Source organism: Streptopelia decaocto (genome assembly GCF_964273445.1).
Source record: "Streptopelia decaocto genome assembly, chromosome: 17".
Lineage (NCBI taxonomy): Eukaryota > Metazoa > Chordata > Aves > Columbiformes > Columbidae > Streptopelia > Streptopelia decaocto.
The window spans coordinates 7,746,390-7,763,983 of NC_138672.1; the positions used below are offsets into that span (position 1 = coordinate 7,746,390).

Sequence of the window (17,594 nt, forward strand, 5' to 3'; positions counted from 1 at the left end):
AAAATTAAGAACACACTCAAGTAACAAGCGATTTACTATCATGTAGTAGAAGAAAGAGTGAAATTAGCATCTCTGAATGAAATATCCAGTTGCTTCAGCAGCCTCCAGAAGGTGCTGAAATACTTTGACATTTGCAAGGCTCTTTCACACTTTTCAAACAAGCTTGTCACAGTTTCTCAGAGCCTTATGAATCTGGTGAAACTGCATATTCTGCGACTCCCGTTTCACTGAAGCTTCAGCCAGGTCTTGCTTCAACTTGGCTCTCTCTGGTGTTCTGGTCAACTAGGAAATTGCATTATCTCATCTAATTAAATCAGCTTTTCATCTTCAGCTGGAGTTTTCTTTAGGTTTTGGTCATGCCTGTCCCCTTTGCGCTACTGTGAGTGATTAAGGCATTAGCACAATCCACCCCAGAGCGGCTGCATTAAGCTGTGAGCAGAACGGTTCCTGTGCTTGCTGATGGAATTGCTGGAGATGCGAGGCCAAGCTGTGATAAGTAAGAATTAGGAGTGTCTGGCGATGCTGTGAGTTGTGTTTCCTTCTGCTGCTCATTTGATGTACCTGTCTGTGTCTCATTGCCCCATTCCTGCTATTGCTCCCCCCGGTATCATGGCCAGCACTGTGCCTCCAGCCTGTTTTCCAGGTTTACCGAAAGGCAGGGTCTCCCTTTTACCATCTGAGCAGTAGCAAATAAAAGCAGCCCACCAGAGGCTATGCTGTGCTAATGGGCCTGAATGGCATTGCTGTGTGTGCCGTAAACACTGCAGATTATAATTTATTTTGGCCTGGCTTTTTCTTTCACCCCTGGAAGAATCCCACCCAGGAATGCTGCAGGTCTGCTCGCAAGCACTTTGGCTGCAAGCGCTGCTTCTTGGCTAGTGGCTGCTGGAGGCTGGGGTGCACCAGAGCTGCCGGTGAATTGCGGCGAAAGGGGACATTGCTGTCCCCTTCGTCCCACCCGCATCTCCAGCATGGTCTGTGTGGCCATGCCAGCCGCCGATTGCGTGCATGGCCGTGGCTACGAGGGGAATTGTGGCCAGCAGCCCCCAGCCCCAGGGGCTGCAGCACTGCATAGGGAGTGCGGCCGGGGCCGGGCGGACACAGTACATGGAGCATGTCGGGTTTGTCTGTCTGGATTTGTCTGTCTGGGTGTTTTCCGAAGTGCTCGATGACCCGTGTGGATCATGTGTCAGGCCTGGAATAGCCCTGCTGGAGCAGGGAGTCCGTCTACAGGTTTAGCAGGGATATTTATAAACGCCTGGTTTTGTGGCTGTTCTGAGAGCATAGCGTGTCTCCTCTGAGCTCTGTGTGCATGGTGGGACGGTGCTCAGCATGGTCACAGTGCAGGAATTGGTGACATTTCCCTCCCGAGCTCGGTTTAACCTCTGGGACCAGCAGTGACAGCGCACCTGGCTTCAGGAGAGACCAAATCTCTTTCCTTTCCTGCTGCAGTTTAGACAGGGGCTTCCCAGCCCTACATCTGTCCCATGCCGCCCTTCCTCCTCCATCCTCTTCCCTCTGGGATGCAGGGCTGGGTTCCCATAGGGAGGCTGAGGGAGCTCTGTGTGTAAGGCAGAGAAATTCCCCCATATCAGTGTCAGCAGAAGAGACAGGCACCAAATTAAATTAACTCCCTCCCAGGGCTTTCAAGGTATTTTTTTTTCCCCAGGTGACAACACCTGAGGAATATGCTCAGCAATAGCTCGGCATCCCCAGCACAGGGCTGGATAGGAGGGAGAGATTGAGTCTCCCTATTTCTGCAGGCTCCCAGCCACCAGCGCTTTCACCCTCTGCTCACAGATGTTTTCAGCAGCCCTGCGTGGAGCAGGAGAAACAGGGAGGCTGTCGAGCGGGGAGGTGATGGCTACAGCCAAGCTGAAGCAGTGACAAGGGTTATCTGGCCGGCTGATGGCAGGTGGGCTGAGATTTTCCACATGCCTCGGAGCCGGGCAGCGGGATGAGGGCAGGCAGATAGGGACGGGGTGCTGAGTTCTGTGATAGCGTGAGAATGCGGCCGCGCAGCCGGCGATCGGACGGGAGCTGGTGGGTGTCGATGATGTGGAAGCATCTGTGCAGTTTCCCCAGGCTGCTACAGCCCCAAATGGTACCTGAGCCATGGGGTTGTGGTTTATGGGCAGGGTCAGGGTGCCTGAGGAGGGGACGAGCTCTTCTTCCAGCTAGGAGCATCATTGCAGACGAGGGGTAGGTTCCTGGAGGGTGTGATTCAGAAGTAAATTGACATGTATTATATTCCTGTGATTCGTAACAGGGAGATTATGAGCAAAGGCTCCTTGGGACTTCTGGCACTTGCTTGGCCAAGCGTTGTCCTCATCCCTGGCCAGCCTGTCAGATGGGCACAGGCTGGATGCAGAGTTCATCTAGAGGATTTTGAGAACTGTGGATAGAAAGTGTGAAGAAAGTGCAGAATTTTTCTTATCTTAGAAAGCAAATAACCACCTTTCATTTAGCACATAAGCTCTCCTGTGCATTTTGGACGAGACTTTTAAAGATACCTGGGCACCTGACTCCCAGGGTTACCTGTACAAATGCTGACCTCTGTAACTGAATGTTTGCACAGGCAAATGTCACTGGCACCAAGAGACGTGCCTGTTCTGCTTCTTGGTACAATATTATTCTTCTCCACTTCTCTGTCCACAGGGGATTTCCAGCCTATTTGCACAGGAATAATCCTGTTTCTTGAGCGTGTGGGTGGTGTGGAGCCGCGACAGCCCATTGCGCTTGGAAGGTAACTCGGCGATGGCAGCCGGGGTGGGGCTGGCTCGGGTGGTTGCCGCAGCAGGATGCTCCTTCAGGCCAGAGGAGCTGAGACGAACGGTGTCTCCGAGCGGTGCTTGAAGCTTAGATCCACACGGCTGCAGTTCGGGGGCTATAGAGAGATCATGCAGACCTGTAAACCGGAGCTGTGAGCACAGATGGGATGTTCTCAAGGGCTCATTGGTGGGTGGGAGATGTCTCGGGGGGTTCACCCCGCTGCAGTGGGGAGCAGGGAGACTGGCAGGCTGTGCACAGGCGAAGCGATGGAGCACAATGTGCCATGGCAGGAGGAAGGGCAATTCTTCCCTGTCCTCTGCAGGAGGACTCCCCAGGGCCTGGCGTGAGCCTTGTTCCCCCTATCCCACCATGCCCGCTCCCCAGCGCTGGTACCTGTGCTGCTGATCAGCCCCGCGACTCGGGGACACCGGCATCGCCTGTCACCTGCTGTCAGCGCGGGATCTGCGATGCTGGATGACAGGGCAGAAACGTGCGGAATTGAGGCCACGCTCGGTGCTAGGTGCAGGGGGATGGGAATTCATTAGCGGTGCCGTGTCTCTTTTAATCAGGAGGCAGGTGCTGCTTCTCCTCCGGTCCAGGGATGGGGTGAGTGATGGAAGTTGCTGCAGGGATGGACTCTGAGGAGGAGGGAGCATGGGGCTGGTGATGCTTGAAAGATACCCACACCAGGGCTACGTGGGTGCTATTTAGGGTGTCCTAGCAGGGGTGAGATGTTGCAGAACAGACAAATTGGGAAGATAACCAGGGAAAGCCCCTTGTGGGGAAGCCCCTGGGCAATGCCCAGTGTTGGAGCATGCAAAGCCAGGCAGCACAGCAATACCTGCTGCCGTGGGGAGGAGGGGATGCCGTGATCTCCTCCAGCTCTGACTGTCTGATATTGAAATGCGAATTGTAATGCCAAAAAACTACATTTCCCAGTTTCCCTTGCAGCCCAGGGGAATAAGCAATTGGAAGATTTAAATAGACCAGGCCAGAAGCAACCAACCTTTGGCATGAAGCTTTTCCCTCCTCTTCTTCCAATCTATTGGCTGTTTAACCTTTTTCCCTGGCACTGGAGTGGCTGCCAAGCCTGGCATTAATTTTCCTTCCAAGCTTGCAAGGCCCATGAAGTAAACAGCCATGTGCATTCCTTACTCTATATTTAACAGCAGCAGGCTGTGCTGGGGGCAACTGCAACAGAGGGGAACCTTTGTAGCTTCCCAAATTCCCGGCTCGTGAGGGTGGGAGCGGGGGGAAGCTTTCTGCAGGGAGAAGAAGGATTTCTCTCCTCCGCCGGTATTTGCAAAGCAGGTTGCGTTAGAGACTGCAATGCCAGCATCCCAGCCGCGGTCCAGGGCAAGAGACAGGAACAATGTCCTCAACAGGGCTGAGTTCCTCTCCCTGAACCAGCCCTTGAAGGGGAACCAGGAGAGCAGGAGCTCCGGCAGAAAGCAGAGCAGCCAAGCCGGGGCAGCCGGTGCCCAGAACAGCAGCGCCAAGGAGCGCAGGCAGTCGCAGCAGCTGCCCGAAGAGGACTGCATGCAGCTCAACCCCTCCTTCAAGGGAATCGCCTTCAACTCCTTGCTGGCCATCGATATCTGCATGTCCAAGAGGCTGGGAGTGTGCGCCAACAGAGCCTCCTCCTGGGGTGGTGCCCGCTCCATGATTAACCTCCTGGGGATAACGGGGCACGGGATCCCCTGGATCGCGGGGACCCTCATCTGCCTGGTGAAGAGCAGCACGCTGGCAGGCCAGGAGGTCCTCATGAACCTGCTGCTAGGTGAGTGGCAAACCTCCCTCCCTGCCCAGAAAGCCCAGCCCTGGTCACAAGGGACAGCGTTACCGGGACTCCTCCTCTGAGCGCTCCCAGGCACCGGCGCGGTTGGGAAGCAGGAGTGACCTTTAGGGTGGATGCTGCACTTATCGCTCGTCTTGGTCCTGGGTACCATGGGTGATGGGTGTAGCATGAAGTTGTCTAAGAGGGGTGGAGTGATCCTGGTAGGTGGTGACACTCACAAAGCAAGGGCAGGTCCCTGGTCTTGCATGGGGCAGGGTTGTCCAGTCAGCCCAAGGAAGCATCTGTGATGTGCAGGTGGATACCAGCAGCGGTGTCTTTTATTTAATCGCTGGTCACCTGCCTTGGTGGTTTAATAGGTGGGGGAAACATAAAGGTTTTAATCTTTGATCTGTGGATCGGAGCCTGAGGATATCCTTGAGAAAAAAAGATTTCCATCCCTTCGCCACCGGCTTGCACAGACCCTGGCTCCACATTTCAGCTGCCGCGTGATGGAGTCCTGTCTCCTTCCCTGCTGTGGTTTGATCTTGCATCCTCCTTCCCCTGAGGCCATTTCTTGCTGCTGTCCCCATTTCCATGTGCTAATTTGACCTGGAGTCCACGCAGATCTGGGATCTCTCTAGTTCTCCTTTCCTGTGCGGTGGTTCTTGTTTCTGAAGGTTGGGATGTGTTAAAGGAGGTGCCTTCTCAGTTGAGCAGGTCCCATCCCACCCAAGGGCACCGATGTTCCACCAGTGACCAGGCTGAGCCCAGGCGTGACTTGCCTTAGATCCTGATACCTGAGGACCTTGCTTTTTCTCTTCTGCCTTTGGCATGGGGCCTGGTTATCATGTTGTTCCTTGTGACTAATTACTGTCTCATCTGGCTGTCATCCACCCCTGTGTTTCACCCTCCCCAGAAAAACAGTGATCAGCACTACTTCTTCTGGTTGGTAAGATAAACTGAAAACATTGGTTTTAGGCCTTTGCTTCTCAGGGAGCCTTTTGGGGTGACATAGGGACATATTATTTCAGAGGCACCTCAGGAAAGGGACGTCCTGTCCACACGGGCTGACTGTGATGTGATGCGGTTCCTGCGTCATGGTCCCAGGTGTTTTTCCACAAGTTCATCCTTCAGAGAGGGGGAAGATTGCACCAAGCTGGGTTGAAAAGCACAGTGGTAGCTGCCTTTTCTCCCCTCTGCCTTTGAAAGAGACCATCCTCGTGCTGTGACATCTAATGAAGGGAGGCCATCGCGGGGAGGAAGCCAGAATAGCATCGGCGTGATGCAGAGCCCGCCAACGTCAGCAGTTCTTCCAGGGGCTCCTCGCTGCGCGGGGTCAACCTCGCGCTGAGAAAAGCAGCTTCCATTTGAAAGGGCACGAGGATGAAATAGTAGGTGACTAACATCAGCCAGCACAGTTTCCAGATATCTCTTGACCCGAGAGCCTTTGATGGTTTTGGAGCCTGAAAACTGACCTCTTTGACTCCAAATTACTTGAGATCCTTATAAAGAGCTAATGCCGCTTTTGGCTTAAAAACAAGAAAGGTTTTCTCACCCTTCTGTTGACATGTGAGGAGGCCAAATGCAAAGCCATCTCTGGGTTGCATTGAAACTTTGAGTATCAGGTGGTCTCTGGGAGAGCTCAGCCATGCACCACTACCTGCATCTCCAGGTCTCCTGAACAAAAATGTGGTGCCTGGAGACGACACAGGGGGTTTCCGAAGTCTTGCTTCCTTGCCTAGACACACTAGTTATGTCCCCCTCCTCCACCTGCCAAAAAAAACCCCAAACAAATAGTTAAATTTTGTGAAGGAGTAGTTCACAAGGTGACTTGACAGCCCTGTAGGTCTGGTGGCCTCCAAAGTGCTCAGTTTTGTCCCCCAAGTAGACAACAGTGACTGGTGGGACTGGCCAAGGTGCCCTGAGCCTCTCTGTTCAGACCTTCCTCAGGAGGAGTTGTGTCAGCCCAAGAGCAGACGTCTGCTGTGAGCGTGGCCTTGGTTTGATATTTAAGATTGCAGTCAGGATCTCCGAATATTTGAGTAGCTGCTGCTGCAATACCTGCATTGCTGATGGAGGAAAGACTCCTGGGGAGCAGGGGCTGGTGGACCTCAACAGATCCCATGAGAAGTGGGGTCTCAAGAGCAAGTAGGAAGGGTATGGCATGACCGCTGCACCTGGCATCCTTGGTCCCTCTCGCTGCTGGTTTTCCATGGTTCACATCCTTCAGGATGTGGTGTAAAGCCCTCCTGGGTAGGGCCAGGTCAAAGGGAATGGAACCTCCTGGTGCTTCCCTGGTCTCCTGGAGAGGGAAACAGGGAATTTGGGGTTCTCTACGGTACCCCTAACTTACCTTCCCTGGCTGTCCTCCCTTCCCCCTCTGCTTGCTGAGGGTTTGACACATCAAGCAGAATTTCTGATGCAGTCTCTGGGCAGGGAGCCAGCCCATCGCAAAGCGCTTGTTTAGGATTTGCTATTAGACTTTCAAGGCGAGGAGACAGGAGATGACTGAAACAGGACCGGGAACCTGGCAGAAGCACCACTGCAGATGGAGGGGGGGCCCTTGTGCCTGAGGAGCTCTTGGCCAACACACGCGGGAGCATTTAGGGTGAGGGCATCTGACCCTGGGATGCTCCATCCATCCTGACTGCAGTTGTTGATTAGCAACCCCAAGCAATGTTTTCCCCTCGGTGTTTGTCATCTGTGATGGAATTTATCGATTCTCCTCATGGTGATCTTTTCCGGCAGATGCCAAACAGCCAGAGAAGTGCACTCGCAGCCTGTTACTGAAAAGATGGCAGAAATCAGAAATCTGTGCCCATTGGAAAAATCCCTGTGCCAGAATGTGCTTTCAGGAAGACTATCGCAGCATCGTCAACTACTGGAGAGTCAGGAAGAAAGTTTGCACCCCCTGGCCAAACTGAGAAAATCATAACTCAGGAAACCCCCAAATTTTAGAGATAATTTTATTAATCTACTGCTGTTGGAAGTTTTAGTACTGTTCAAACTTTTCCCTGCAATCATAAGGATTTAATGAAAACTGAGGTGCTTAGACAATCATTTGAACCTTGCAATCAGGCTGTCATTGGGAACACAGACATAAAACTTTCCCTAAAATTCCCAGATCTGCTCCAGAACTGGATGGAAACTCCATTAAACCCTGGGAGAAGCAGTACCTCGGTTTCTGGTTCTGATCCATCTGCTGCGGATGTGGATCCAAATTTAGTGATTCATTGACTGCAAAGCCAGCAAAGAACATTTGGATCATTGATCTAACCCACGGCAAAATACAGGCTGTAGCACATCCCTTAATTTATTCCTGTTCAATTTGTTAAGGGAAAAAGACCAAACAATCTGATGTACAATTACAAGTGAGAGTGAACTTGTCAGAACCATTTCTATATTACTGCAGTTGCAGGTATTCTCACAAGCACCTTGCTTTTAGTTTGACTCTCCTCTTCCCTCCATTGTGTCTGCATCCCCTTGTCTCTTCAGCTGAATAGCTCTTTTAGCCCACATCTCTTCTGCCTTTCAATATTTTGGATAGTGCTCAAGCCATTTCTTCACCTCCTATTTATTAAGCTAAACAGACTGATCTCATTAGGCTGATGGTGTTTCCAGGTCCAGGCACCTTCTCCGTGAGATGGGGATGGAACGTGGTCATCTGCCCAAAGTGGTCACTCTGAAGTCCACCTATTGTGTTTAGAGCCAAATCTCCACCCAATGCGGTGAACCTTGTTTAATTTGCTGCAGTCCAGCCTTTGCTGTCAGAGGATGTCTGCTTGGTTAACCCTTGCACATAAAATACCTGTTTGTGCTCAGTTTGGAATACCAGCCATTAACTGGTTCTGCTTTGGTCATGGCTTTCTGAAATAGGTGTTCAGACTAGGAGAAGAGAAAGCCCTGGTCTTCTCTTTGGCAGTCGCAGTCCTGTCTTGGTGACACAGGTTCCAGCCCTCATCCATCTCCAGCTGCATCCGCATCCCGCTTCTGAGGGCTGGGTTTGCTTTTTGGTGCTGTCACTAAGCATTTATTGCCATAATGTAAAATGGTGCTGTGGGGTGTGGGCGTATCATTGTGAGCAGTGTGGTGAACTTGGGATAGGTGGCTTGTCACCCAAGGAGGGGACCCTAGGGTCACTTCTCCACTCCGAGGGTCAGCAAGAAGGTGGCTCTTGCTCTCTCCAGCCTTCTCCCTGAGTACTGACCTGGCTTTAGTCTAACTGGGAATGAAGCCATGATATTCTGAGGCATAGTCCCCTGCAGACCTGTGACTTTATCCTGAGCCATCTATATATTTATTTAAATATATATATATATGTATTTATAAATACATTTATAAGCCAGGACTCTGCAGTCTTGCCCCAGCAGCTTCCAAGCAAGACTAAATTGGCAGGGAAGTGGTGGGTTAGGAAGGAAAGAGAGTGAGAAATGCCTTTGCCAGACCCCTCAAGACCCGCTGACCCTGCACCATGGAGGTGCTTCAGGTGTTGTCATGCCTTTCTTTGGAGTCGTGTGGTGCAAATCCAGATAGTACAGCCCGTTGCTGGTAAAGGTCAGTGAGTAGATGAGACGTCCAGGCAGTGCAGACAAGCTGGTCCTGTCGAGCCCTAGGGCTCAGCAGCCCAGACCCGGCAGAGCGGCTGGGGAGCTGCACAACAGATACATCAGAACTTGCTAAGCCGAGACCCCCAGAGATGGTTTGGGGCCAGATGTGCCTATTTTTTCCCCCTTTCATTTCCTCACTGTGAGGCTAGGGGTTTTCTGAGCCAGGTGTTTCTGAGGTGATGTTTTGGCAGGGGAGGGGAGAGCATCTCGGGAGCTGGCACCCTGTGAGAACCATCCCCTCCTTGTAAAACCTGGCACATGGAGGAGGTTCAGCCCCAGTCCTGCTTCCTTCCCAGCCCACCCAGTGCCCACTGGGATCCCAGCAAGTTTGCAGCACCTCTGCCCAGCGAGGTGGAAATGTTTAAATGTCAAGTAACCCAACATGACTGACCCACGGTGGGTGCCAGGCAGAGGGAACAACACAGACACCCGCTCCCTGCATCCAGCATCTCAACACAGGGCCAGCCTGGCATTAAATATTCCCCTTCATCATATCAGGCTGCTAATCTGCCTCTTGTTCTGCCCAGATACAGCAGTTAAAGTCCCTGGTCCTTTGGTGGGTGCTGTCCTCAGCGTTCATCCCCTCACAGCTGATGAGATCGGGCATCTCTGAACAGCCAGTGATGCCTGGCTCTCCCAGCTTCCCTCCCCCCTTCCCTTCCTCGCCTGCTTCCTCTATAGCAAATATATATATAAATATATATATACTGCTCACTGCAGGGCAGGCTGGCAAATCTGCAGTGTCCCTTCAGATAAAGGACAGTCAGTGACAAGCTGGGACCATTTGGCTGTTGCTGGAGCTGGCAGGGGGTATTTCCAGGGACCCATATCAGATCCATGGTCTGCTCAGCCCCTTGGTACCGGTCAGCAGCGAGGAGCTCAGGTTCTGGCCGGCTGTTTGGTGCGGAGGATGCTGCAAACCCTGCAGCCATCAGCGTGCAGCCCTTGGGGGAACTGCAGTCAGCTGAAATCTGAGTGAAATGTTCCACTGCCTGAATGCAGAGTGAAAGAGAAAAGAAGCGCGAGGCTTGTTGAATGGGAAGAGGGGGGAATAAACATGGGAAATGAGTCATCCTTCTGTCTGTCACGCCAGGAACCGCTTCCTAGTGCCCCTGCCTGCAGCCCAAAGGGGACAGTGGCTGTTTCACTGGGGCAGAGCCAGTGCTACTGGGGAAGCTGAGCCAGGCTCTGGCCCGAAGGGAAATCCCGAGAAGTGGGTGAGCGTGTTTGCAGCTAATGCGCTTTGACAAGAGCACTGGTTGGGAAGAGGAAGGTGGAGAAGCGTCGGGCAGCGAGGTGAGTCAGGGGAAGGAGCAGAGCCCATGGGGTGTCCCGCTACCCCCAGGCTGGGTGGAGGATGGGGATGGGAATCAGATGAACTTTCTGTATTCCCTCCCCTTGGAAGAAAGCTCCTTGTTTTCACCTGGAATGCAGTTCTGGTCTCGCTCTCCATTTCTGTCTATCCAGGGATGCTGCCAGACCTAACTGAGCTGGGTCTAACGCACCATGAGTTGTGATGGAGGCTCTCTGAACACCGCAGAATCCGATTTACCTTATTGAAGGCAGTGGAGTGTAAACACGAGCCTAAGCAGCCCTGAGTCTGAGCGAGGAGCCCAGCGTCTGTGGGCTGGGAGATGCTGTTGCTCATCAGCCCAAGGCAGTTTTGTTCCTCCAGCTCATCCCATACGGTGCCATTGTCCTTGTGTGTGTTGCTGCGCATGGTTCGGGGATGTGCTGATGTTACCTGTGCTCTGCCATAGCAGACAGGGGCTTTGCAACCTGTTGGAGCCCTTCTGGGAGGCAGCTGAGCCATCCTGGGGCTCAGCTCCTTTCCTCCATCAGCACAAGCTCTTCTCCCTGTGCTCACCCTCTCGTCTGCATCTCGTCCCCCAGCCACACAGCCCCACACAGTCAATGATACTGAGATACAAATTGCCCAGCTCCCAAGGGCACAGTATTTCCAAGGGGAGAACTCCAGGCAGCCTGTGTTTGCATTCAGGGCTGTTTCTAATCATCTAGGATGTAGCTGGTCTATTTTTAGCTGGGTGTTTTGTTGGTTTAATTAATTGCACAATGCTGCTTTCCACCATTTTTTCACCTCCCCATGGTCACTTACCCCACTCCGCTGCTTGTTCAGCCAAAAAAATAACCTCCCCCCAAAACACTGCAGTGTCTGATTCATTGGTTCTTCAGTGTGTCGTGCCATCTGTGCCTTTTGTCAGCTCTTACACCTAATAGTACCACATTTGGGGAAGAAAATGGAGTAGAGGGGTGCACTTCCAGAGGAATGGAGCTCTTCTAGCTGCCACCAACTCCACCGGAGAGTGAAGATGCTTTTGAAACCTGCATCTTTCATTAATGTCAACTAGTCGAGGCTGCAAATGGCTCATTTTCCAGGTCAGGGAACCCAATGCCTGTGGGAGATTTGGGCAGTTCAGAAGCAGTAGGAGGGGGCATGTAAGTAAGAAGAAAAAGAAGAAAACAAATTTGAATTCTAATTATGAAGAAACTGTTTCCTGGGAATGGTGATGTTTGTCCAAGGTTCACTCCTGAGCGAGGCTGGCTAAGCTGGGGCATATAGGACGTTCAGAGCCAGCCATGGCCATAACCGTGGCCTCGGGAGCTGTGATGGAGAGCATGGGCCATCTCAGCGGGCCCGGTGTGGCCTCCAACACGGTGACACCAGGTCAGAGCAGGCTGCAGGCTCTGAAACCCAGGCACTGAGTTATTGCCAGCTTGTCGCTGCTTTAACATTGTGCTGGGGTTTGGCAGAGCGGGTTGTTTGATGCACATCTGCTCCCACGCTTGGGTGCCTCCTGAGCCCACAGGATGGGCTCGCACTTCGTTCCTGGGCATTTACCACCCTGTTTTGCTGTCCCCGTGGCACTGGGAAGCCGAGACCAGCTTATGGCTCTGTTTCCGATCCCGATCTCCCAGGCTGGGCTCTGGAGGGCCGTGTCTCATCCCAGCAGCCCCATGAGTGTGAAGTCATGTGAATCGTGGCTGCAGGAGCAGATGAGGCCAAGGGCTTTTTTGGCTTTCTCCTTTTTCCCTCCCTCCCTCCCCTTGCCCCCAGCACTGTACCCAGGTTGTTTTTCAGCTGCGGTTTTGATAACATGTTTATATAAACATCTCAGTGGGAATCTGCCTCCATCCCTGGAGATGCTGCCTGGCTCCAGTGCCCCCTAGGATGCTCAGCCTCTTTCAGCCCCAGCTCCAGAAGGGATGGCAGCAGAGATGGCACCTCGGGCACTGGGACAGAAAGGACCTTACAGTGACAGGGGATGTCCAACTGTTTTGACTTCCCTTAAATAAGAGCTTTGGGGTTTGGCTTGGTTCTGCTGCAGCGATGCTTTGGGTTCGTCCTTGCACACAGGGCTCGCCTCTCCCCTCACCTCCACTCCTAATGGGCTCCTAACATTTGGTGGTAGCAGCAAGGCAGATATTTGTTTTCCTTTTTGTATTAATAGATATAAAATGTCTGCCCAGGGGGCTCACTTGCAGCTCATTTACTGTGCGTCTGATGCCAGATGTTGGCTATTTACAATACCAAGGTGATCTCTGATGCTAAAATTGTCACAGGCAGACAAGACTTGCTCTTTGGGTTTGCGCTTTAAGGAAGTTTTAATGGTAATGGAGCTTTTTTGCGATCAGATGGTTTTGCAGTGGAAATCTGAAGGATTGTTTCCCTTAACAGCCAGGTCAAAGGGGAAATCCTGGATATTTTTGAGAAAAATGTGGTAGGAGCAGTGGGCAAGAGCTAATCCTTCCTTTACTCTTTTAAATCCAGTGCTACCTGGATATTAAATCCAACACTGCTCATGTATTAAATCCAGTGTTACCTGGATCTGGGGAAGAGCATGGTGAAAAAATGCTTAAAATTAACATTTCTTGCTCCTTGCATCTCACCCCTTGGTCAGGCATCTCTCTGCCTGCTGCAGGCTCCCTTCGGTGGTCTTTTACAGGGCTGTATTTCCTCCAGCCTTCAGTCTGAAAGGTTTTGCACATCTCTGTGTTAGGGGAAGGGCAGACTGAAGGTGACGATGCTGGTTTGCAGGTGGCTGTGGCTGTGCTGGCAGGTGCAGAGCTGAGGGGTTGGGATGCATGGGTAGCCAGCAGGTGCATTTCCCAGGCAGAGACACCCCCTGCAGCTGGACCCACCAAGGGTGCCTAGAAGGGAGTTAACCCCTTAGCTGCAGAATGCTGGTGTACAATCACAGAATCATTTTGGTTGGACAAGACCCTCAAGCTCATCAAGTCCAACTGTTCCCCCACCCCTGGCACTACCCCATGTCCCTGAGAACCTCATCTGTGCGTCTGTTCGACCCCTCCAGGGATGGTGACTCCACCACTGCCCTGGGCAGCCTGTTCCAATGCCCAACAACCCTTTCTGGGAAGAAATTTTTCCTAATAACCAATGCGAACCTCTCCTGGCACAACTTGAGGCTGTTTCCTCTTGTCCTATCGCTTGTTACTTGGGGCAAGAGACCAAGACCCTCCATGCTCCAACCTCCTGCTTACAACCTGGATGTGCCCACCTGAGGAGGGAGGATTTGGTTTGCGTTGAGGGGAAAAGGCAAGTGAGCCCAAGTCCAAGTGGGGATGTAGATCAAGGAATTGCGAAGAAACAGGGCCAGGGCTGGGGCTGCTGGGCGACGGCAGCATCCGTAGCTGCTTCTGCAGGCTGGGCTGGCGGCCGCGCTGGCGGCAGCGACGCTGCCTGCTGATTCACTCTGGCAGCGCCTGCCCGCCGGCGGCAGCAGCGGCAGCAGCAGGAGGAGCGGGCAGGGGTGCAGCGCGGCCCCCCCGGGGATTTGCAGGGGCTTTGCTGAGACCCGGAGCTGGGCAAGGGCCGCGGGACCCCCCCAGTGCCTCAGGGGTCAGGGCAGGACAGGCTCTGGGGGCTGTTTCATAGAGAAGTTGCTCCATGGAGGGAACAGAAAGTGCAGGGGGAAGTGTCAGAAAAAAGCACCAGACAAAGTGATCTTTGGTTGTTTTTTTTTCTCTTTTAACGGCAAATTAACCCGCGGTTTTAATGCTGTCATGCCTTCAGATCTTGAAATGTGGGCAAACGAGGCTTTCTGCTTTCTGTGCATCATCTGACAAAAATCAAACCTAGCAGTACTGAAGGCCCATTTTATTAATCTTCTGAATGAAAGGATTACTAAAACAGCTCTTTGGTTTGTTCTCCATGCACACAAGCCTGCATCCCTCAAGTTGCCCTGAAATCACCTTTGACCAGAAAAAGATTTGTAAGAACAAAATACTGACAGGCAATGGTGAACACCATGTGTCGCTAAAGCACATGATGCTTGTGCTACTGATCTATGGGTGGATTTGGTGGGCAATGGTCTGTAGTGGGTGTATTTAATGCCATGGGGGGACGCTGAGGATCTTTTGGGGTGTCCAGGCTGGTTCCTGGCTCCTGGCTGGGCTCCTTGGCAATGCAATAAGCTGCTGATTTCAGCAGGAGCAGCTTGGGCCAGAGTCTTCTCTTGGCAGTGTTGGTGTAGCAAATGAATGCGTGAGTTGGGGTTCCTGCGATCGCACCCCAGAGCTTCGGCTCTCACCCACCTCCTCCTGTCTGGGGGAGATGGGACTGATGGGCAATGCAGCTGGTAAGCTCTGAAAATCAGCTCCTGAAACACTGTGCTGAATCGGGGCCACAGGGGGGTCACCTTGGTGGGGTGAGGAGCTGGGTTGGGGGTGATTTAGGAAGCCCCGTGTGAGCAGAGCCCCGTAACAGCTGGCAGCTCCTGCACTTCGTCACCCTCGGTGGCTGCAAGCGTTTGGTCTTACCAGGAAACCGTGGTGGGTGGCTGCTCCAGGGCTCTGCAGCCCCTGTTTGAAATCCCTCCCTCCCTTTCTCCCCCCAGCCAGCCCCTTAAAAACATCAGGAAATCTTAAAACGCAGAGAACCGCTCTGCTGAGTGCTGGGGTCAGATGCCACCTGTGAACCTTTCCTTCACGTCACCCTCCTGCTTCTTGTATTTAACCTGGAGCCCCACTGCTGCCTGTGCCATCGAGGAGCTGGTGCCCAGATCTTTTCCTCTGCTTCGTGTCCCCTCCATGGATCTGAGAGCTCTGGGGTGGCTCGGGCAGGACCTGGTGGGCAGGAGGTCCAGGGAGGTCCTGCTGTCCCCCTTCCCCACGCAAGATGCCCTTCAGATGGGGAAGAAAAACAGCTTTCCCATAAGGAGAGAGAGTGTCCAGGGTAAATATCAGCTCCTTGACGCAGCACTGCCAGGGCGGCTGTGCAGAGGTGGCAGCTGCGGGAGGTGGGCAAGGAGAGCTGCTGTGACAGCTCCTCGTGTCCCAGCTCCCTCCAGGTGCCAAGCAGGCAGGAGGAGCCGCCTGCCTCCAGTGTGCCATCTCGTTTCCCACCCATCCTCCTGAAACCTTGTCAGCTCTCAAGGAAAGATCTTTATCAGAGCCCAGGCAACTCGTGTTCCTGTGCCGGTGATGGTCTGTGTTTCCTTGTCATTGCTTGCGAGGAGCTGAAATCAGCACTCTGACTAATTAGGAGGGCTGGGGAAAAGCAGATGAGGAGATGAAAGCAAAACAAAATCAATGCTAGGAAAGTGAAATGACAGTTCCTAATGGCTGGAGCAAAGGGGATGGGATGAAGAGGAGGATGATGAAGACAAGTGCTGATGGGTTTCATTCCCAAAGCAGTTAGGGAAGAAAGGTGATTTGGTGTTGATACCTGCAGCGAAAGCTCTTTTTCTTAATTGTATGGCTTTCCCCTTGGCTCACTGTCTCTTAACGCTCATGTTAGTGAAATCTGCCTGTGTAGTGTGGTCCCGCTGGCCGGCTCAGGGCAGGAGGGACGAGGTGGGTTTAGGAGAGGACGAGGGATGGCACCAAAAAGTGCTGTGGGACACCTTTTCTCTGGTGGTTTGAGGGCCAAAAGAGTTTCAATTTTAGCTTTACCAGTTGTTCTCTTCCTGCCCAGGTGGGTTACTTGCCTCTGTGGTTTGGGTTTCTCCTCTGTGAGACAGCGATAATGGCGTTTGCCTTCTCCATGTGTGAACTGGGATGATTAATTAACATTTGGGTGGTGACCTGAGGATGATGGGTTGCATGCAGGTCAACCGTGAACATCTGGCTGGAACTGAACCCAAACTTTTATTTAAAGACACCGACAATCATTGAACGTTCTGCCATGAAAATTGCCCTTGACTTTGCTTCTGTCTCTGACCTTTCCCTCCTCATCTGTCCTTTTGTAGCCCTGCTCCTGGACATCGTGATTGTGGCCGGTTTGCAGAAGCTGGCCAAGCGGAAGGGCCCGTACGACATCACCCCCGGCTTGTTGGACTACCTGACCATGGACACCTACGCGTTCCCAGCTGGGCACGCCAGCCGAGCGGCCATGCTCTCCAAGTTCTTCCTCAACCACCTGGTCCTGGCCATCCCTCTCCGGATCCTGCTGGTCCTCTGGGCCCTCTGCGTGGGCTTTTCCCGCGTCATGATCGGACGGCACCACATCACAGATGTCCTGTCTGGCTTTGTTTTTGGCTACTTGCAGTTCAGGCTGGTGGAGTTGATATGGATGTCCTCCAACACGTGTCAGATGTTGATATCTATCTGGTGAACATGGGGGACTTGTTGCCTTTCCACTGGAAACTAGCAGATACTTTGTCTCCCTCCCAGTGTTTTCTACATGTTGTTTGTTGGAAGCGGTCGTAACTTCCAGAGTAGTGGCGTTTTTTAATGTTGCTTCCCCACCTGAAAAAAAAATATATATATTTCTTGCAATGGATTGGGTTTTAGCAGCCAATGGCCATACCTGTGTTTTGGCCATATCCTCATACTGTGTTTGGACAGCAACCTAATTAAGCTTTACAGGTGAGAGAAATGAGCTACATGTCTGCTTAGTTTGGGTGGTTCACATTGGCACCTTTAATGTCTTCAGGATGGGCAGCGCCTGAGAGCTTCCCAAGAACATGTTCGTTAACTTTTTTGAGGCTAAATGATTTTGGCCACAGCGCTTTTTCTTTTTGTAAGCCCAGCAGTTGTGTCTTGTACAGGGTCAGGACACTGCCGGCGCTTCAAAGATAATAAATAATCGTAAAAATCCTGCCCTGTTTGGTTCTTATCATGAGGGAAGGGACAAAAGCCAGCTCAGTGTGGCTTTGAGATACGTGTTCGACTTGGAGCAGGTCTTGCAGTTTTGCTCACCAAGGGGATGCAAGCGACCACTGAAATGGTTTATTTTGAATGGGGTGGACCTGGGTGGGTGCTCAGGACACTGAGGGTGGCATGTTGAAGCCGGCCTTTTGTCTGCTGCTCAAAAATCTGGTCTGTGAGGGTGCTGTGGTGGTTTTGGTCTGGTGAAGGACAAATACAAGCTGCTCGTTTTCATCCTAGCAGGGAGTAATGGAACAGGCATTGTGCTGGGTCATGGTGAGTTTGCAAAGAAGGTCTAAATACAGAGC

General features: G+C 52.4%; 1 protein-coding gene across 3 annotated transcripts in view; it reads left to right on the forward strand.

Annotated features, from left to right (window-relative positions):
• The window catches only part of PLPP7 (phospholipid phosphatase 7 (inactive)), a 23,756-nt gene extending 6,520 nt beyond the window's left edge, over positions 1–17,236 (forward strand). The window contains exons 2-4 of one of the 3 annotated variants that reach the window (XM_082068107.1): positions 2,659–2,746; positions 4,084–4,552; positions 16,386–17,236. In XM_082068107.1, the coding sequence (XP_081924233.1) occupies positions 4,102–4,552; positions 16,386–16,750 (816 nt within the window). In that variant the 5' untranslated portion in view covers positions 2,659–2,746; positions 4,084–4,101 and the 3' untranslated portion in view covers positions 16,751–17,236. Of the gene's footprint in view, positions 1–1,987; positions 2,747–4,083; positions 4,553–10,284; positions 10,453–16,385 lie in introns of those variants that run through there. The other 2 variants (XM_082068108.1, XR_014185616.1) reach the window with 2 other exon arrangements.
• The last annotated feature ends 358 nt before the right edge of the window (positions 17,237–17,594 follow it).